Below are 22832 nucleotides of genomic sequence, written 5' to 3'. Positions count from 1 at the left end.
TTCATTTGGGGCACTTAAAAAAACTATGACTTTAGATACATGTAAAAATTTTACCAATAAAACTGATTATTTTAATGGACTTTTCCAGGTCATAGCATCTTAAATTAGCTTTATCAGGTTATTGAAAAAGATTTTGTTTCCTGTTTCCTATTTTTTTTTTCAGGAAAGGTACACTAGAGTGTATTTGGCAATGCATTTGTGACAATTCATGCCAGAGAATTGTGTTCTTCCCTAATACAGCTGTGAGCTTTAAAGAGTAGACTAGGCTGCCGTCTGAGAAGTTAAAAAAAAATTCAACAGTGAATTTGCATGCCTCAAATGCACAAGAAGGTGCATGCACAGGTCTGCTGCTAGTCAGCTCCAACAGCAGCAGCCTTTGAGAGAGATAGGTGATGGAAAAAGCGAGACCAGAGGTGAGACAATATGTCAGAAATGGAATTAATAATTATGTGTTTTGAAGCAAAATGGATGAACTGTTACAAGCACCTGGAGAGATTTGTTGAAGAGCAAGACACAAGTTCATCTTTGCCTGATTGTGAGAGATGGCTTGGTTAGGGGGGTTGGACACGGTCACTTCTAGAGGTCTCTTCCAGCCTCAGTCATCCTGTGATTCTGTGATCTGTCAAAAGGACTAAATGACAGATGATCAAGCTTGTGCCCCAGGCTCCCCTGACTGTGCAATAGCCTCTTCCAAGATGGTAGCAGGCTGAATTTCCTGCTGAATCCCCCTGGCAGCCCTCCAGCAGGCAGGGTGGAAGAGGCCAGGCTCCAAGGTGGTTCTGGCAGGGCTTAACTGGGAGTGTGAGGTGGACCAGAGGGGAGCCTGTCTTGCTTATGGAGTCCTGCCTCAAACACTGACATTTCAAAAGAAGGGAGAACAGGGCAATCACATACTATGACTTCCTCTTATTTCTTCTCCAGCCTTTGACAATTTTAATCCTCAAGGTCTTCTTGGGCCTATGGTGGTTTGCCTGTTTAATAACCTAAAATGGATTTCTTTTCCATGTTCTTTTCCAGTTTCTCTGGACCAGTACTATGTGCATCCACAACATTCTTAGCAAAGTGTTTTCCAGTTATCCTATGTGTTGTGAGAAGAGATAGGAACTTGATGTTTTTAACCTCAGATCTCATCAGCTTAATATGTTGTTCACCAATTAGTAGGCAAAGGCAGTGTAAGTCATCTAAATCAGCTTTTGCAACTTCATTGAAGATTTTTAGGTAGGTAGGCCTCTTTCCTACCTACCTTATATTGTCTCTTTTCTGAGATGAGCAGTCCTAAACTATTTAACTTCTAAGATTTTAAATTAATTTCTTAGAGGATACCATGTGCTCTTACCTTGGTCTTTTCTAATCTTTGTTGATCCTCTCTGTGCCAGAGGCCAGAAATGCAGAGAGTAAACTAGGAATGGGTGAACTGTGGATTTTTATGATGCTGAGCTGATGAATGGACTTACAGATTGTGATTCACTGTAGTCACTGATAAGCAACATAATTTTATACACAAAGCTGTGACTGAGTTTCCCTGTCAGCATTAATTCACACTTACCAACACTGAATTCCATATACAAACATTTGTGCTATCCCTCCCATCTTTGGGTAAGCACATACCCTAACATAACCTTAGAGAAATAACACTGTGGTGGGTATCAATGTAGATAGCACCTCATGTTATTATAAACTCTTTGAACTGGAAAAAATGACAAAAAGTGATGAGTTGACTTCAGGATAATCTCTGGCCCTCTCATGTATCAGCATATATGTAGCCAAACAGACAATGAGCCCAAAATGGAACGTAGTCAGTCTAGGGAACTTTCATGAAAGCACAGCATCACCACCACTTGAGCAAGGTGATTGTCCTGCTTTTCTCTGTGCTGCTGTGGCCTTACCTTGCATCCTGGGGGCCACAATGTAAGAAAGACATGCAGTTGGTAGAGAACATCCAAAGGAGCATGCAAAGATAGTGAAGTGTGTAGAGGGGAAGCTTTATGAGGAGCAACTGAGGCCCCTTGGTCTGCTCAGCCTAGAGAAGAGGAGACTGAGAGGAGACCTCAGTGCAGTTACAACTTCCTTGTGAGGGGAATCAGAGGGGCAGGCACTGATCTCTTCTCTCTGATGACCAGGAACAGGACCCAAGGGGTGGCCTGAAGTTGTGTCAGGTGAGGTTTAGGTTGAATATCAGGAAAATATTCTTTACTCTGAGGTTGTTTGGGCACTGGAACAGGCTCTCCAGGGATATGGTCACAGCACCAGCCTGATAGAGTTCAAGAAGTGTTTGGACAATACTCCTGGGCACATGGTGTGACTCTTGGGGATGGTCCTGTGCAGGCCCACGAGCTTGACTCGATGATCCTTGTGGGTCCTTTCCAACTTGATATATTTTATGATTCTATGATTCCATCACAACTGACTCTGACTGTCTGTTCCCAGTTTCCTCCAATGCCCTGCTCCAGACTGGGAGTGGGACAGCCTCTGACTGCTAGGATCCTTCAGAAATGAATAGAAATTTAAAAAAATATATGTATTGGTGCACCTCTTGCATCAGGAGAAGGACTCGAGTTAGCCAACATCTCATTAAAGTATTGATACTTTTCAAATTTGTGTGAAGTGTCTATGATAATGCCAACTTCTAATATATATATCTATCCTGTAAAGAAATCTGAAAAAAAAAATTAAAAATCCACAATAACATTGAGAAATAGATGAATTTTATTTCATAACTTGGTTTCCTTGCCCTCTGCTATGCTCGGAAGTTTTTCCCGCATGGCAGGTAAAAACACAGGAATGAATCTTAAAACATGTACTTTTTTCCCCTTTATTATTATCATTATATTACAAAAAAGTTCAAGAACATTCATAGACTAAATTTATATACTGTTATTATAAACAACACCAAACACAACTCTCCTACCAACCCTGAAAACAAACAGAAGTCTTTACATTCTTTTCAGTAAAATTACATTAACTACATAATAATGCTTACAAGTAAGCAAGTTGCCCAGGGCCCATATTCCCCAAATTGTACAGAATATGGACATGATCTTCTCAATAACTTCACAAATTGCAATGTATATGTATATATTTATATGTATTTGGATGTCAACTTACACTTACTGATCAAGGAGGGTAGAAGTCATTATTCTTAGGGTGCTCCAGAAAGATGTATTTCCTGGATGAAAGAACAGTATGATGGGCCTCTTTTAATAATAATTTATTCTCTTCCTCTCAAATAAAAACTCTCCAAGACTTCACAGTATATTCCATCAGACTCGAAGGACTGGTGTTAATGGGTGCATTTTTACATTCCTTTCTCAAGGAACAATCTCACTGACCCAACAGGAGTTAACTAGAAGCTAGTGAAATGGCATGAAGTGTACTCAAATGAGGTATCCTTCCTGTTCCTTTTAAACATATTCAGAAGAGAGATGAAGGGTTAGGAAGAGCTGCATGAGTTTGGAGAGAATATTTTCAGTCCATTGTGAGCATCTTTTTTCACTTGAAAAAGGAGCAATTCACCATTTTTCAAAATATAGCAGTTGATGTCCAAAGTGCAAGGTTTCTGCCCTCTTGGCTCTATTTTGTGTCAGTTATAGTTCAGGCACTTTGCAGCATATTTTAGGAGCGACTATGCACTTGAGGACCATGTTCAAGATAAAACAGAGTCAAAGTCTACATTAAATGTAGGAGAAGTAAAGGCTTTCAATGTAAAAATATTTCCAGGTTAAAAAAAAAAAAAGAAAAAGGAGAGAGATTTCAGTATAAACTTAAAAAAAAATTCTGCCACAACAAAATGCAAAAAACAATTAAACAATTGTGATAGTGAGAAAGCTGGAATCATGTGAAAGTGAATAGTGAAGGGTAGCTTCCAGGCAAATTGATGGGAGGGTTTGGGTAAGTTACGTATCACTAAGATTTGCTTTGTACTCAGAAAATGTGCCGATCAATTAAAACTAGCACTGTGAAATGCCACAAAGCATTGAATGTTCACATTGGCTTGTAAACAGTAGTGCTAGGTCAACTCACATTCATTCTATTCCAAAAACTGACAATACTTTAGCAGAAGAGAGGACATTCAAATATCTCACTGTGCATGTTGTGGTTTTCCACCCTCCACTGTGAAGAAATTCATGGTAATAAGGGGTGTAAAATTGGTTTTGAACCATGAGATGCCCAAAGAAAAATGGGAAATTTTAAGGGCCTTGGGGGTTGCCTAGGAACAGGAGCTCAGGAATCAGTGCAGCATGAGATGTCTCAACCAGCTATCCACAACATTGCAGAAGGCTTCCTCCTCAGCGTTGGATGGAGTCGAAACGCAGCAAAAGGATATTGTGTATTTTTGTCTTGCTTGTGAGGGGGTCTTGTCTGGTCTTCTCAGGTGGTTTGTGTCTATCCTCTGTCAGTGAGAGTCAAATGTAGGTAAGAAGCTGTAAATACTACAGGAATATCTTCTCTTTTTTCTGTCCACAGTGCATGTTCTGCAGCAGTTGTCTTTCCAGGCATGCAGGCAGTTGTTGCGAAGTGAGAAGGATTAAACATGGCACACAATATGCAAACAAACTGTAGAAAGACATTTCAGAGGAGGCCTCCAAACACAGGACTGCTCAACCTACCTGCCACAACTTATTTTCAGGATGTTTTGTACAACTCCCATTCTCAAGCCTTATTTTCATCTTTCTTCTTTCTTCTTGCCTGCCTGAAAGAAGTCTGTTTCTGACATCTGGCCATCAGGAAAAGTTTTCATCTGGCTTCTGCTGGCAGAGAATGACTCTCCAGTCTGTGGTTGAATTTTCATTTATCCAGCTGAAAATCTGGTTTATAATCTACACTATCTCTGTAAGGAAGAAAACATCACTCCCCAGGCACTATGTAAAGCTAAATTCTGCTGGGGGGGATGGTTCTTCTATGTGTAGCCTTTTCACATTGGTGAAAATGACCAGTTGATACTAACCCCATACAAGCAGCATTGGTACTGTAATAGGTTAATGTGGGAAGGTCTGTTACTTTCAATAAAGTGCTCCCCATAGTCCTGAGAAATTAATAACTTCAAGAAGTGCAGCTGTATTTGCAAACATTGTTAGCTTTCCTTTCATTGAATGAGATGTTTTGCTGTATAAGATTGAAATAAATAATAATATGAGTCAACCTAGCCTTTTCAAGTGTCAGTGTGGTTTGACTGAAAAGCAGTTGGGTGATTTCACAGTGGCTCTGCATTATGCGTTAATGGTAAAATACCATGCTACTTTTATTCTTTCTTTTATAAAAATACAACAACAGAGAAGGAAATATAATAAAAAAAAAAAACAACAAAGCTTAGCACATTCTTTAGAAAAACAACTCCGTTACTCCCAAATCAGCTTTGGTGTATGCTCTAATTCATGTACAGTAATACTTCACATTCACTGAGAATTGCAAGTCTTTGGTTAACTATAGTACAACCTGAGAGTAACTGTTCTAAACCTATCCCTTGGTCTTATGCAGCAAGGCTATTTCCAGGCTAACCCTGCTTGATTTGCTTCAGTGCCTTCTTGAAGAAATTCAGTTCCTTTAGCACTTCCATGCCCAGAAAATCCTGAAATGCAATTTAAGTACAGCTTGAGTTCTGTCACTGAAGCAAGGTATTTTCAGCATGGCCTTTCAAAAGGAAATGTTTTCTGTGTCTACTCCTGAGTTTCACAGGTGTCTTTCTTCTGGGAATATCTAACACTAAAAAACACTTTCCTGCCTTTGCAAATTGATCCTTACTCCCTCTAACCCATCCATGGGTCCACTTGACATCGATCTGGCTGACATGGTCCTGCCAGAGAATAAACTTTCCCTTCTGTTTTCCGAGCTGTCGTTGAGCGGTACCATAGGGCGAAACAATTGCATGAATTTCTGGTAAAATTCTCTCGATGCAAAATAATAAATGAAGGGATCTATGCAGTTGTTGAAGCAACTGAGGCACAAGGTGAGCTTGTAGGCAGGGTACAAACTGCGGTTGTAAAATAGGCGGCTGATCATATGTGCAAGTAGGATAAAGTTATTGGGGGCAAAGCAAGTGATGAAGGACAGAAGGACAATTATTGCCAGGTATATGGATCTAGTCTTTTGCCTATTGCCATATCTGCTTGATGTCTGAATTAGCTTCCTAATGATACCAATGTAGCATCCAACTGTTACAACAAAAGGGATCAGGAACAGCACAACAAATAAAGTGAGGAGAAAGGCTACCCAAGCTGCAAAGTTGGGCAGCATATTCCATTTAAGGACATCAAAACAGGTTATAATCCCTAATTCTTTCACTTCATAGGTCAGGTCTGTAGTTTCTAGTGGGTAGAAGGCTAGTAGCAAGGCAAACCACATAGCTAGGCAGGCACCCAAGGCATATCTTTTTCTTCTCCACTTGACCGACTTCAAGGGGTGTACCACACCCATGTACCGCTCCATGCTGATAAAGGTCATGGTCAGTATGGAAGAATACATGTTGGAATAGAACATCACTGTCACAAGGCTGCAAAGAGTCTTGCCAAATGTCCAGTGATTGCTTCGGACGTGATAAGAAATCTGGAAGGGGAAACATAAGGCCAGCATAAGGTCCGTGATGCTTAAGTTGATCATGAAAATAACAGAAGGTGTTTTGGGTTTGATGTGCCAGCAGAGCACCCAAAGGGAGAACAAATTGCCAGGGATGCTGACCACAGCCACTACTGTATACACAACTGGGAGGGTGATGGAGACTGTTTTATTCTGGAGCATTGCCAGTGTCAAATCGTCCAGGTGGGATTCGTTTTTAACCATTTTTCATAAGTGGATTGTTGATCCCTGTAAGCCAGCTGGATCATATCATGAACACTTGGCTTGAAAACCTAGAGGAGAAATGTCAAGTGAGAAAAACAATATGTCAAAGCAGAAATTTAGGACATGAATCATGTATTAATCAACTAAAAAAAATCTTTAGTTTGACAGATTTTCCTTGAATGCACTCAATCCATTAAAATTACTTTCTGAAAATCTTTCCTCCCTTCAAATCACCAATCTGACTTCTTCCTATTTTGGAGCAGCTAGCTTTACCCTGGTGAATGGTTTTCTGATACTTAGAATCACAGAATCATTTAACTTGAAAAAGACATCCAAGATCATGGCATCTTTGAGCAAACATCACCATGTCAATTAGATCATAGCACTGATTATGAAGAGCCCCTGGGTTCTTCTCCACTGGGCAATGTCCCAGGCACTCTACCCCAAGTTTGTAGTGCTGTGTGCGGTTCTTGTGACCCAAGGGCAGGACTTGGCATTTTGCCTTATTGAACCTCACACCATTGACCTTGGCCCATCAATCCCTCTCACATGGATTGCTCTGTAGTCTATTCGTTATGTTACTGTAACATAAGGAAAATCACATATCACAAGTTGACATTCAATTGATGTCTGCATGAGAGCACTAGTCCATGGATTGTCTGTGAGCTAAATCCATTGCATCTACTCTAGGTGTCATAACCTTGATTTCTGTAGTGCACAGTACCTTCTGACATTTCTTCCCCACAACTAAACTGTGATCCATTTCAAATGAGGTGTGGATTTTAATTTTTTTGCTTTTTTTCAATTTAGGGAAAGGAAAACATGCATTCAAATGACTCTTGCTATATTTATAATATAAAAAGAATATAAGGAAAGAAAAATGAGAAGCAGGGTCAGATTGCAATTTCTTGGACTGGTTTACAGGCTGGAGAAGCCCTCTTCTACCAAGAAAAAAAAACTATTGAGCTTCAGTTTTTACAAAATGCAAGTTAGTTAAAAATATTCTGTTTGCAGCTGTCTTATTTGCATAATCTGTAATTCTGCAAGATTACTTTCAGTTTTGCAGTCTGCAAAGCAGACCCATGCTTTCACTGTCTGCTTTTCATAGATCTTTCTTGGCAGATGCAATAGCTCATGGTTTAGTGTATTTATTTTAAGCAGCATGGAAGCATTCAGCAGCTGCAGGACAAAACTCACACCTCAATGTGTGTGCTTGCTTTCCTTAAACTGTGAGTACAGAGAGGCAATTTCACAAAAGTACAACATTGAAAAAGTGAAGAAATGGCAACAAATACCCAGAAAGGCAGAGGATAGATATACAGTAGGTTCTGCAAAGAGTTACAATAAGGGCTGAAGAGGTGCCAGGCCAAGTCAGACGATAACTGTGGGCACATCTCTACTACTTAATTACAGGCAGAGAGTGGGTTCAGACACACTCCTGCTTGTGGACTCTCATCACCTGCATGGTTTATTCCAAGCACCTTGTTGCAAGGCAGCCCTGCTGTAGGAGGTTAGATTAAGAAACATGTTGGTGTCACTTAACCTGATATCTTGTTTAAAAAGAGCTTTAGTTTGTGTGCTCATAGGCCATGAGCAGTGCAACCAGTCAGTCCTCAAAGAGCTCATCCCACAGTGCTGAGAAACTCTATAGTTTCTGGAAATAATAATTCTGACAAAAACTGTACTTTCTGAGAGAGGCTTTTACTCAAAAACTTGTTTTCTGAACCATTGATGATTCCTGGGACCTGGCAAATGTGAAGTCTCTACTGGAGGCTGCAGTGCAGTAAAGAGATAATCAACTGAGAAAAACCCGAGTGCAGATCCAGGAAAAGGTACAGCTACAGCAGCAAGCAGGTCAGTGGGGGCTTATTAAAGTTCTTTCTTGATCTGATATATTTGACAATAGTGCTTTAAATGTCAGCTACAAATATTCAGAAGTGGTGAGAGTGAGTATCAAGACAGTTGTATTGATTAATGTTGCTTCCAGCCGAGATGTTGGAATCCTAGATAAAGGAACAAGAAAATAGGAATTTCAGAGAAATCAGAGATGGACATATATCACGCACATGACGCAGAGCAAGCATGTTTCAGGTAGTGAAGCGATCATCATATGGGCACAATTGCAAAAAGCCCTTTGAGCATGATCTATTACAAATGAAATTCAAATCTTATCAGGGGAGATCTATCAAGATTGGAGCTAATTCTTCATTTTTCAGGCTAACTTGAAAAAGCACTCACTGTCACATAACTCTGGGAAAAAAGCCATAATGCTCTCTATTTCAACTCATCTGTTTGTGACTTAGCATAGCAAATGTTTATTCATTAAGTCTGTTACCTCAAAAATCCTGCTCAAGTAGCATCCCTGTGTGCCTAACAACTCTATACTTCTCAATCCAAACTGAAGATTGTTGTCTATATCAGAGTTACCACAGAGCTCTAATAATATAGAGCAAATGAAAGATATTTGCTATCACTGGCCTCTAGAAGCTACTCCTATAGAAATTACAGGTACTTGGGAAGGTAGGAATATAGGTAAAAATTTCCATTAAATCTATCACACTGGTCATAAAGCTATCTAATATGTCTCACATTTTGGTTTGTGTTAATCTCAAATGTATTTTCTTCTGTACTTGCTTTTTTCTGAGAGAACATCTTGACAAGAAGGAGATAAAAAATGCATGCCTGGATGCTGCCAAATGCAAAACAGTGTCAGCATTCACGGCCTGACTAAAGGCAAATTTTATGCACTCGTGGAACACTACTGTCAGTAAAACAGAAGTGCCTCCAAATGCAGGCACCTCTTGAATTGGAGTTGAAAGACACCAGACTTACTGATTATGTGCCTACAAGAGCTTTCCAAAAATGGTATGTCTCCTTGACATCGTTTTAATAATGCAGATGTCCATCACAATGAGCAGAAGGATGATGGGTGGTTCCTTTAGAGTCTTCTGCAGGGGAGAAGGGAGCATGCAAAGCACACAAGACTGATGTTGCAGGTCATTCATGAGGGCAGATAGCCTCTTGAGGAAATGTGTTGAGGAAATGTGGAGTACAGAATATCCTCCTCCCTATTTCATCTTTCCTTTTGCCACATTCTCTGACACTAATCCTGAATTCCTTGTCAGGAAAGCATGGACTAGAAGAAATTCCTGCTCTGATTCACCCTCACTTGTAATGATTTGCTTTTTAAATGCCCAGGTGTGTGGAGTTTGGCTGGAATAGAGCCAATTTTCTTCACAGTGGCTGGTATGAGACTATTTTTTGGATTTGTGCTGAACACAGAGTTGACAATAGAGAGATATTTTTGTTATTGCTGTGCAGGGCTTACACAGAGCCACCACACTGCTTTTTGTAGTGCCTGGCTGGCAAGGAGGTTGGGGGTACACGAGGCTGGGAGGAGACACAGACAGGTAGCCCAAACTGACCAAAGGGATATTCCATTACCTGCATATAAAGTAGAGGGAAGAAGGAGGAAGGGGGACCATTTGCAGTGATGGTGATTGTCTTCCCAAGTCAGCCTTGCATGTGATGGGGCCCTGCTTTTCTGGAGATGGCTGAACACCTGTCAGCCCATGGGAAACAGTGAATTAATTCCTTGTTTTGCTTTGCTTGTGTGCATGGCTTTTGTTTTTCTTATTAAATTGTCTTTTTCTCAACCCACAATTTTTCTTCCTTTTACCCTTTCAAATCTCTCTGCAATCCTGCCTAGTGGGGGAGGTGAGCAAGTGACTGTGTGGGGTTTGGCTGCTGGCTAGACTGAAACTACCACAGCAGGTTAAGCTGCTGGAACCACAATGTACCACTCCCATTCCTGTGTCTGCTGGGGTTTAGTTAAGGCTGTGTTTACATTTTCATCTGGTTCAGGGCAACTGTGTCCTTCCCCCACTGCACCCGCAGCCTCTGTCTGTCTCTTGTGGTTTGATTTGTAAATGTAATACATCAAGAGAGAAAAGAATCCTCTTTAGAGGTTTAAAATTAGACTCCTCTTTCATTTTATGAGCTTTTTCCATCCAACTATAGCTTTACAACAGAATTCAAATCAGTGAAGCTTGCATGGATTTTAAAACATACACTCTAAGCTATGGTTTTGTATGCATAATTTTTCAAAATATAATTCTGTTACATAAATTTCCCTGTTAGAAATACATGCTTTTTCTTTAATTTGGGGAGACCTGTATTTAAAATAAGACAGACCAATGGACATACTGAAACAAAAACTAAATAAGGATTCTTCAAGTGACATGATCCAGTCTTAGAGACATTTACATCAGTCCTCAAGCTTGTGACATAGAAGGAGAAATGTTAAGCTTTTCTGCTTGCCTGATTTCTGAAACATTTAGTAGATGGATGTATATTAGTCTCATATTAAGTACTAAGCCTCTGGAGTAATGCTCACTAAATCCATGTAGGATTTTTTTTGCTACTCTCTGTACTCACTGGCTCGTGGCACTCTGCACAGAAAACTCACTTGGAAATTCAGTGGCATCATGTTTTCATCCAAGCTCTAACCATAAGCTAAGGTGACAGCTGCTTAATGCTTTTCTGATAGGAATAGGGATTTCATTCCCTTCAAAAGTTGATAAATAAAACATTTAAGGTTGAAAATCAAACCGTAAAAAAATCGCAAGAGATGTGTTGCTTCTTTGCTGTGGAAGAGGAACAGTAGAGATGTCTCTATTTTTAGACAACTGCTAAATTAAGCTGATGTGATTTCTCTCTTACATCTATTATCTTCCTGTTCTCAGTTTCAAGCACACCTGTGAAAAAGACTGAAAAGCCCTTGAGTGAAGTCAAAATGAAAATTGCCGATTTATAAAAAAATTGAGATTTGCTTTGTGATTTGAGATGGAAAATACCTCTTAAAATATACCCTGCAGTAGAAAGCCTTTCAAAACTCATTGTGTTTCATAATTTTTGGTGCACTACCTGCCAAAGCACTATTGCATAAGGGAAAAAAGTTCTTATTTCATAAAGTCTTTGATATTGTTACACTTGTAGAAAGACACCCTTCTAGCTGAAGAATGCAGGATGGCATGTTTCAGATTACAGGTAAGACAAGCTGAAATGCAATTTCAACTCAATTGCAAATAGATTTAGAATGAAGCAAAGTGAAAGCACAGATTTTATTGCAAGCACTTAGAAAAACCCTGTTAATAGTTTTTCATCAATGCAAGTGTAGCTGAAGAATGCATTTTGTTTTTTCTTAAAAGACCACTTTTTACTATGTTTTAATTTGACATTATTTTTTGCTTACCCAGTTTGATTACAAAGCAGTAACAAGAGATAAAGGGTTAGGATAGTTTATGTCTACCTAATGGTAGATAAAACTAGAGACAACTTGGGGGTTCTCAGTATGGAGTGTTCCTGCTGGGTTTTCAACCCCTCCTGGACTGTGTGAATAACTACTGAGATGAGTAAAAGCCCATAAAACAAACGCTTAATTTCTATTGAGTGTGAGAAGAAGGTGTTAGGAAGGTAAAGAGACAAGAGTCGATTATCTTGAGCTGTGGGAAAAGTGACAAACACTTTGATATTTCAATAAAGGAAGGGGTTTTAATGTGAAGAACAAGAAGAAAAATTGCCCTTTTGTAACACTTCTCAAGTACAGTTCCTAAAGCACCATTCATGCGATTCAGAGAAACACTTCTGCAAATGTTCAAGTTCAGCAAACTGAGCAATGCAAATGAGTCCATCGCTGTCTGAATGTTTCCTAAACAGAACATGGGCCTTACCGAAAGGGGCTGCAGGTTTTGTACTGATGGTTCTTTCTCACCCTTGCAATAAACTTTCATGCAAATTTTAGCTGGTGGTGTTACATCTCTACATCTCTAAAAGCCAAGAGTTTGGTTCACTCAGTGGAGATGTGAACCTAAGTCTTCTAAGAAATTTCTTTGTATTTGGGCTTCCTTGTTCTTTTAGCTGATTTGTTTTCCTATTGTTCTGTTCTGAGTATCATTATCACAAAGGTCAGAAACTGTTGCCAAGCCTTAGTTATGTTATCACAAAGGCAGTATTTGATGTTTTAGCTTACCTTCTTTTAAGAAGAAATACATTTGGGAAATGACACTTCTACCCTCTGTGCACTCAGAATTACTGAGCAGAGAAAAGAAAACTGAAGGTGTTGAACTAGCTATGATATTCCTGACCTTCCATGCCATTTAGCTTTTAAAAAACCCTGGTCTTTATTTCTTATTTTTCACTGAAGATCACTTAGATAAAGGACATAAGTAAACCATATGTATACCTTCACTGCAAAAGCTGGCATATATTTTACAATGAAAGAGTTAAGCTATACTCTTTATATTAATCAAAAACTCTTTCAGACACAAATGTCAGTCTTTATCTTAGTACACACAGTCAAAGTAAACCCTATGGTGGTTATAGCTCTGACCTCAAACCATCAGGGCAAGGTAAAACAAGAGTGTCTTCTCTCCACAAGGATTTCACATTGAGAGGTAAAAACTCCTCTCTTTTTTCAGCAAGAAAATATAGAAACATTACCAGCTTTCATGTAGTAGAGGGGTGCATACCTGTAAGAGCTTGTTAGCTGTATCATTCTAGAGAAAAACTGCTTTATTCAAAAGTGAATAAAAATAACGTTGTCATTTCTGCCTACTAGGGAGTGCTTCTGTTCTCCAGCCTGACAGAGTAAAAGCAGGCACTTTCCAAGATTGAACCAAAAATTTGTTTCCATGAAATTTAAAAAATGCAGTTGAGAGGCAAAGAAACTCCACAAGCAAATGCTGCACCGAATCTTCAGAACTAGCTAAGCGGTAAAATTAAATGTACATATCTACTTTCAAATTTGTGCTGATTTTAATTCACTTAAACCTTCACCTTTCTGAAGTATAAATCAGCAAGTTCAGGATTCTCTGCTGGTGTTAGCAACATTCACCCTAATTTAGGTAAGATTTGCATGAACACAGCCACTGTTATCTGTGTCTATGAGCTGGCTCAGAGCGAAACTCATCAATGTGGTCTTTAAAAAACTTTATTTCTGCAGTAGTAAGGTTCTTGGAAATAGTACGTCTGTGAGCCAGTATTGACAAAAACCTCTCAGCATCTGAAGTATGATTTTACAGTTCAAGTGCTACTTAGATTACAAAATAAATCAGTTTGCAGTTTTATTTACCAGTGCACAAGTAAGCCTATAAAAATGTTGTGCACAAAACCTTAGGTCAGTTGAAACCCAAGTTGTGTAACTACTGATAAATTTTGTAGGCTGGTTTAAATTTCAGTAAGAGTAAGTATCCTAAAGTGGATTTGAAGAGGTTCCAATTTAGGGGCTAATAGCTAGAATATTATATATATGTTGATCTTTCCTACATAAGCAGACTTTTAAAACTTTTAAAAGCTTTTTTGAAGACTGATATTTTAAAAAAGATTAGCAAAGCAAATGCAACAGAAAAGTTCAACATATCAGCTCAAGCATTCATTCTGTAGGACATAGAGCCTCTGTGATCACTGCCCATATGCACACTCGTATTTCCCAACAGCACAAGGTAACTTTCCTCTGGGCGAAACCATGCTATCTTGCACAGGGAGGAAGAGCCATGCAAGCAGTTCCCAAACTGCTGATTCCTGGCAAGGACCCTTCACTTAAACGTGCCACAGAGTTTGTGAGATGGTTCAGGGCCATGAACAATCAGCTTGTAAACCCCCCTTTAACTCCTCAGGCAGACATCCTGCACGGTGTGGAGTTATCCTGTGCCAGAGGGCACTTCTGCAGGTACCTTGGCCTTGACTTATGGCAAGATGAAGACACATGTTCTGGTAGAACTTTGATGAAATTGCCTGAAGTTTGCCTAATTGAAATTTAAATAACTCATGAACTGGTTTCCTTTATAACTTTAAGTTTTAAATATTGACTGTATCCAGGATTGACAGACAATGGCTTCTGGTCATCAACTACTTCCCTCTACAAGTAATTGCCTCACGGAGCTGTTGTGAGAGTCAGAGGAAAGAGTGTAATCAATCATTTCCCTTCCGACCTCAAATTCCAGGAAAAGAATTTAACAGTTTATTGGCACAAGGCAGTTGTGGTAGAAAATACGACAGATTCCTAACAGAGAATCCCTCAATCCTCAGAAACTTGGTGGTCTTACACTGAATCTGTGTGCTCAAACTGGCATTTTGCAGCAAACAAATATATATAAGTATACACATGTAAAAGCACATATGCTTTTATGCTATACACAAATATATGTGTGTATATATTTTCTGTTTGAAATCTCAACTTTCTATCTTTTCACCTCTCTTTTCTGTGAAGCTCTCTTCAAGTATTTCCTCTCCTGATCAGTCCACAAAGGAATTGAGGTACAGTTGCTGTGTGCTCTTGAAGATTATCTTTAGAGATAAAAATTGAAAAAAAAAAAAGAAAAAAAAGAAAAGAACGTCAGATTATGGTTTTTTTTTTTTTTTCATATTTACAGTAAGGATATGACAGTCTGTAGCTGTTAAATGATTTCACTTATGACTGAGCCCATAAACAGGACAGGCCACGAATTTTTGCAGGAGTACCTGAAAGAATAATTTGGTGTGATATTTGGGAAATGTTTTGAGCAAACAATGTAGAGTAATTCGAACAGCCATATAACATATTTGGGCCAGAAATTGTAAGTAATATTTGCAGGGGTGTATCAAATAACTTGTTTGAGAGTGTAAGCTGCCTTCAGATGGGCCTTTTTCCACTGCTTCCACTGAGACTAGCTGGTCTCAGCAGATTCATTTTTCTACCCCCTGAATAAATAGATGTGTCCTAAAAGTACTGGATCCATAAAAACTGGTGACTGGTAAAAACACAGGATGAATAGTTGTTCCTCCTATTAATTAAGATCTATATGAATAGGCAAAAGTCTTTCCACAGCAGGATTTGTGTATAGGTGGCCTTTCCTGCCTGGTCTTTGCTACAGTTATGGATTTATCATCCATAGAAATCTAAGTATCTATTTTAGGGTGAGTTGGAAAGTGTTTACTGTACTGGGCAGATCTCCAGTGACTGCAGTATTTGCATACGTAGTCACTTCCACAGTAAATGCAGGTGTTTGAAGCTGATTCCAGCCTGTTTTAAACATCCTGTTGATTCAGATCCTGATTTCCTGGACGCCCACAGTTGCCTGGAATCTGTCAGAATCTGAACTAGTTCACTAAAACATAATTGACCCCTTTCACATTTGGATCACCCAGCTTCTACTTTTAAATGACCAGGTCAGCTTTTGTGTGAAAATAAATTGGCACAGAACAGGATCAAATGCATTGTTTTACCTGAATCATCTTCTTCCACCTGTGTGTGTCAAAGCCTACAGTCAGTTTTACATTACTTCAGGATTCAGAATAAAAATTATTTTTTCTTCTGCTCCTGCTGCAGTACTTGCTCAGCACATAACATTTAGCCCTTACTGGCCGGCCATGGAATGGACTGACCACTGCTCTCCCCCCAGGTGCCTTCTGCAATGTTGTGGCAGTGAACTCCTGCAGACTGGATGTTCTCCTGATTTTCCTGTCAGTTTGGAGTGATTCTCCCATCAGTGCTAGTGAAAACAGTCTTGGCTGAAAAATTTGAGACCAGGGGCTCTGTAGGAGCTAAACTGATGTGCACTGTGCAGCTTCTTGCATATCTTATTCTCTGCTCCCAAAAGGGTAAGAGGAGCTAGATATACGGAAAGAATGAGCCTCGCTTCCTGTCAAGCTGCACATCTTACTGGAAGGCTTTGATACGAAACCAGGCTGCTGGAGCACTTTGGTATGACTGGAACTGATATTGCATTCAGCCATTCTCCTGTACCTCTTGTCCATACCCACTGAAAATAGGTGACCGCATATATTTCAGGCAGAAATGTGTGCCTGGGCTGACAAAGGGCTAGGAGGCAGAAATGTAGGCAATCCAAGGCAGTGGGAAAGGTGAGCTTATTCCCTAGGACTTTGGACAATGCTTCCTTTCCAGTTGGCCTGAAGGGACTGGTGGTTGGGGCGCGCCTCAGGTCATCTCCGTGAGGAACCTTGCACTGTTGCAACTCTTTCCTTTGCCCAGTTTCTTTTACTGCTTATTGTCACAGATCAAAATGTGAACCCTGAATTGTACTACTGAGCTACAGATGAGCTGTATTTTTCCAAAGTGACGTTCAGTTGCTCGTGTATATGGTCACATATAAATAGTTGTGGTTCTCTGCTAGAGAAAGTTTCTTCATTTTTTAAAGAAATTATCATCACCAATAGTATTCAAGCTACAGTCATGGCTGATTCTGCCTTTTAATCATGATCTATAATCTCTGGAGGCCCAACGGCATGACCAGGAAGCATTTCTCTCAGAGCCATCCTGTAGGTCTGGCATTCATGCAGCTCACAGAGAAGTCTGAGGCAGCTCTGTGCGTTGTATGCACAGCACCTCGGAGCTCTTTGCTTCATAGGTAGAAGCAAGATCATTGTTTTCCAGCTTGTGCAAAATCACTTTGTTCACATGTGGAAAGAACTGAAAATTGGCTTCTCTGCAAAAGCTCACAGCTTACGTTGAGTATCAATAACTGCAGCTGTGCTGATTGTGGCTGGCACAGGGCACAACATGGACTCACAAGTGCCTGAAGAGTGCAGAGCTCATCTGCCCAAAGGCAAAGTGCACAGGTAACAGGGGCCTCGGAAACAACAGACTACAGGAGCAGATATGACCTAGTTTTAAAAGCAGCATCATATATGCACAAAAGAAAGAGCAAAGAGTCAACATAATTATTGCTTTCTTTGTGACTTAACACTTTTTTTCTTGACTTCTCCTCAGCTTGGCAATCTGATACCAGTTAGAGGTATGACTGGTTACTTACAAGAAGCAGAGATTATAAAATGGGGAAAAAAGAAGGAAAAAATATTTCTGAGAAAAGCTTCGCCTTTAGTCCAGTATCTTTGTGACCACACTAGTACAAATAGCTACAACAGGAATAGCACCCTGAAACCACATCTGCTTCATTCCTCTTGATATCCTCAAGTACAGGTGAGATAGGAAGTCAAAGTTCAACTTTTCAGCTGAACCTGGCTGCAAGTGCCATGGTATTCAGGGTTTGTCTTCTCTCCCACCCTCTTTGCACTTAGTTAACTTAAACACATAAATAAGAGAGAAATTGGATTCTATCCTTGTGTAACACACTCTTATTGCTTGGAGAAGCATGTAAGTGCCCCAACAATAGTCAGATATATGCATTATTATAATGAATTATTCCTATGAAATAATCACAGGCAGAAGTCAAGTGTTCTGCACCTGTTTTGTGTGGGGAGCCATCCAGGTCTTGCAGGCTGACAGCTCAGCACCCTGGTGTTATCAGCCACTCCTCACAGTTCTGTATCACCATCAAACTCCTCACAGTTCTGTATCAGCATCAAACACCCCAGCTAGACTCTGCTCTAAGGCAATTTTGATGACTGGTACAGTTATGCTTCAATAAGATACATAACACTAAAGCACTAGGAGAGAGTTCTTTGGAGACAAAATTTGGGCTGTTAAGAGCCCTAGAGATCTCTAAGTGATGTGCTCTGAAATATTACCACATTCCTGAACTTTCAGTGTGTAACTTGAAAGCAGATGCATAGAAAAATGATATAGATGCACTTAAGAATAAAGGAAATGTTTGGTGCAGATGGTGCCATCAAGAAAATATGGTTTGACCTAAACTAAAATGGGGCAATTTCTGTTACTGAAAATTAATGTTATAGCTTTTAAACTAAAAATTAGAGAGAGTCAAGTGGCACAGAAAAGTGTACAGTTCAGGATGACACATATTTAGTGGTGGGAATGTTATTAAATCCCCTGCAATCTTAGTAAAAATGACAGGAAAAGGTGTTAATAAAGTCCAGGAAGGAACCAGACAAACAGTTGCTACGTGTGAAGTGTGTGAAGCACATCACATAAAACAGTGAGCCACAAAAAAACCCAGATGCATAAAAAACCAGTTAAATGAAAAGTGTGAAAATATGCTGAGGCTGATTGCCCTGGTTTTCAGCTGGGAATCTGACCTAATTTAGGCATCTGAGAAGTCTGATGACAGAAAGTGACTGTTAGGAATGGTATGGCCAAGGCGCACACTGATACAGCGCTGCCAAAATGGGCCATGTTGCTTCAGGATTGTTGCACAAGTCAGAATTTCCATGGGCTGAAGGCTGTGACTGGAGGACTGCATCATTAATCACATGACAAGGATGGTAAATGTGGTAGCAATGTGCTTGGGATAGAAAAATCAGCTGTGAGAGCAAACAATATGGAAATAACAAAACCTTTCAATACCCCTAACCAAACAAGGAAAATGCACTCCGGCAATGTGTGTCTTCAGGCACATCAAATATAATTCCTTGTGGAAATTAGCTGTTCAAGACCCAGTGAGGAGGTCCTCACAAGATGAGGATTAGCAGCTTTCAGCTCAGGCCTTGGCCATTCTGAGTGTCCACAGCAGCAGGAGCGCTCACCTGGGGTTTCCCCTTCCCAATTGAGGCACCAAAGAGCTTTGGCCTATAGACTATTGCAGATAAATTTCTACAACTTGAACTCTTTAACTGAGAATTTTTAGCAAATGGCAATCTTGAAACCTGTACTCTCATGAGGGCTTCCCTATCAGAAGGTTTTGGTTCTCTTTTTCACTCTGTTGTGGTGCCACAGATTGTGAAGGAGAATTGCTGCTGGAAGCTCCTTTGCTGGCACACCCGTGATGCTTTGGCAGTGCCTGAGGTGTGATCCCAGCCACCACAGCAGCCACCTTCTCTTCTGAAACTCCAAGGATGCCCTCAGCTACCTGGGAGTAGAGACAGGATAGGCCTTTTGAAAATGCAGCCTGCTCCCCAGCTCACAGTGAAGAAACATCAGTGCCAACTACTTTCTCACTTCTCTTTCTGAGAACAGTGGAGGTTATCTATTTTTTACTATTGCTTAGTTCCCAGCTCTGCTTTGGGACTCGTTGCTCATGCTTGCTCTTGAGAAGTTCAGGGGCTCAGAGCCCTCATGGGGTTTTCCCACAGAGCTGCCAAGACTCCATGTTCTCCCCAGCCCTGCTGAAGTCCCCTGGGACCTTGGCTCCCCACTTTCTGCATGTGCACGTGGCATCCAGCCAGCATCTCTGTGTGGCATCAGCTCAGCCGAGGGGAGCCTGGCGGGGCATGACACATGAAGTCACCCGTGCTTGTGACAGGCACTGAGCACTGTGGCAGGGTTTAATGTGGTTTGGCAAGCAAATGAAGGAAAATGACAGTGTTTGGAAGCTTTTTCAGGGAACTGAAAGAAACAGACCTGAGTACTTTTTATTTCAACATCTGAGAAAGACTTTTATAAAAGCCTAAAGGCAATACTTTTCAGGAGAGCAACTTTTGTTTCATTTCTTCTTCTCTGTGTGTTTCTTTCTCTTATATTGCCTAATCATCATACAAATATACAGATAAAGAGAGAGAAAGAAAAGGAAAGGAGTTTTAAGCTTTAAAATAGATCCCTTTTCTTGAGGATTGTGGTTTAATAAAGGCTGTGCATTAAATTTTCATAAAAAGAGCCTGGAAAAACAAAATAAATTCTCAGAATCCCTTCAAGCCCCATCCATCCATCTGTCCGTGCAGGTGAGCAAACCATAGTGCCAACACACTAAAGATAAGAGTGCAGTGATAAAAGATGTTTCACCACACGCTGTGGGGAAAGTTTTTGACAAGTTGGGTCTAGCTTCTCAGTGTAGGTTCCTCTTTCCATTCTCTGAAATTCTTTTAAAAAAATTGCACACACAAAAAAACAACTTTCAAAAGCAGTTTCCTCAGTTCAGCCCTCCCTTCACTCCCACACCATCTCTACAGATGCTTCTTAGATGTACTATTAACTACATATAAAAGTTACTTGTGTTTGTTCTGTGTAGGTTGATAGTTTTTAGAGCATTCTGTTACAGCATGATGTAAACTAACCTACACAAACCCCTCAAGGCTTGTCTTTTAGTTTTGTTTATTTGCTTCTTTAATGTTAAAGAAATCTCTTTACCAAGACCAGCAGAAAGAGAAGACCTAGCCATTCACCAGCTCAAACTTATCCTTTCTTTTAAAGGTTATATAATCACAACAGGAAATATTTTGAAATGGTCACATCAATCACAAGACAGAGTACTTTTTAGTCTGAACAAGTGTTTATATAAGTCCCCTATTTTTAGGTTGCATCACATGCCAACTCCTTGCCACTGCCATTTATATTAATATAGTTTTTTCTGTTTTTTTTTTTTCCCCCATTTCTTTACACACCTGATGCAAAGCAATATTTGGAAAATAAACTAATTTTGCCTTAAGTCCTCAGAAGGCATCCAAATATTTTATGAATCAGTCCTTAGCAGTGGCATTCCTGACTAGTTTACCTGTATGCTTCTGCAAAAGCAAACACAAGCAACAGAGTTTGTCTCCTGCCAAAACCGTCAATGAGAATGTAGTAACAATACTTTGACCAGTATGTCAGTGGCCTTCCCACAATGCCACAATATCCAAAGCAATATGAATTTCTAGATTAGAGTCGGGAGCCTCCTTACTGAACTGTGTAAAGTGATCTGGCACTCTAAAACCACTTCTAAAGTGCTGGGATGAAGTGGACCGAAGGCAGCACTCACAGTGAGCTTCCTCATTATCGTTCCTGCAGAGAGCCATGTCAATAAGGAGATGAAAATGTTAATGGCTTCTTTGCATCTCTTTGTGAAAAAACCTCCTTGCAATTTCGAGAGGTAGATGATTAAGAATCATGTCTCTTCTGAGGGCTGACTGGATTGGCAAGAGTTGGCAAGACTGTAGGTGTGTTCTTGGGGATGATAGGAGAAAATCTTAAATTCCAGTGCTCTCTCTCACTTGCTCAATGCCTTCTGAAAAGTCACTTTCCTAATCTCATATAATTTTTTCTTTAAATAACACTAATATTTTTTGCACAACTCAGTTACCTGCTGCTGATGTCTCAAGGCATATTAGTGTTTTGCTTTGAAAAAGCTACAAGAGTTGTAAGGAGAACATTTAAAGTGGCTTTTGAAATTGAGCACTTCCTTGAACTTTAACTGATGATATAATGAGACTTCCTAAATCAATTATCAAAATAAAATAAGTATTTCTTTAGAGCTAGTGGATTTTTTTTTTTGCATGAATTATAATAATATAATAATATTCTAAGAGGAAAAATCTCCATAAACTGCAGGGTACTGTAAGATTCTCTTGTTCTCAAATGACTGAAAGCCTCATATTATAGAATCAATGTATTATTTTGTTTACTGGATTTCTGATGTCTCATTCTTGTTACTACTGAAGCAACAGTTCAGCTGAAAAAGCTGAAAACCAGAAAAAAGAATTTCTTTAGAAACTGGGTGTAAAAAGAGATTGTGGTTAGATTTGCTCAATCACAAAAAAAAAAAAAAAAAAAAAGAAAGAAAAAAAGAGAGACACAGGAGAGCAGCAAGTACCTAGAGAAGTTAAGACAGAATCTAAACCCACAGAGAGAGCCCAGTGCACCACCATCCATACCTACTCTGCCTTGGGTTGTAGAAATGTAAGTTTTTACACCTGCCTGCCAAGGAGTTTTCATGGCCCTGTCTGAGATGATGAGTTTCCATGGCCCTGTCCCCACCTCATCAGCTCATTATTAGGCATTTTACCATGAAATACAGAAAATCAGGACACTGACCGGCAAGAAAGCTAGACAGAAACACCTTAGTCTCTGAGAAAGCTTCAGAGGAAGTGTGTGAAACCCTACACACCCTTTGTGGAGGATTTTAAGGATATCTCTAGATGAAACCATGCATTACCCCTGAAATTTCTGCTGCAGTGAGATGTTTGCCTCTGTCTTATCTCATAAAACCCAGAAGTATCCATACCAGCTAAAAGAGTACTATTCACACTTCCTAAATATCACACAATGGGGAAGTGGGAGATATGAATTTATTTCTCTCATCAGAGTGAGGAAATTTAAATCTACTCCCCCCACCCCCCCATCAAGCAATAGGATTTTCTGTTAGTTGATTCACAGAAAATATATAAATTACATTGAAATAGGAGCTGCATTTTGGATGTCTTCTCTCTAGCATGCAACCTGGAACAAATTC

General features: G+C 39.8%; 1 protein-coding gene across 3 annotated transcripts in view; it reads right to left on the bottom strand.

The window, feature by feature from the left end:
* Positions 1-2691: 2691 nt before the first annotated feature.
* P2RY8 (P2Y receptor family member 8) overlaps positions 2692-22832 on the bottom strand; it is a 33381-nt gene continuing 13240 nt past the window's right edge. For 2 of the 3 annotated variants that reach the window (XM_063149685.1, XM_063149686.1), the window contains one exon: positions 2692-6842. In XM_063149685.1, the coding sequence (XP_063005755.1) occupies positions 5701-6774 (1074 nt within the window). In that variant the 5' untranslated portion in view covers positions 6775-6842 and the 3' untranslated portion in view covers positions 2692-5700. Of the gene's footprint in view, positions 6843-10218; positions 10248-22832 lie in introns of those variants that run through there. The other variant, XM_063149687.1, reaches the window with a different exon arrangement.

Source organism: Melospiza melodia, chromosome 2 (genome assembly GCF_035770615.1).
Source record: "Melospiza melodia melodia isolate bMelMel2 chromosome 2, bMelMel2.pri, whole genome shotgun sequence".
Classification (NCBI taxonomy): domain Eukaryota; kingdom Metazoa; phylum Chordata; class Aves; order Passeriformes; family Passerellidae; genus Melospiza; species Melospiza melodia.
This window is presented reverse-complemented; position numbering and strand designations above follow the sequence as displayed.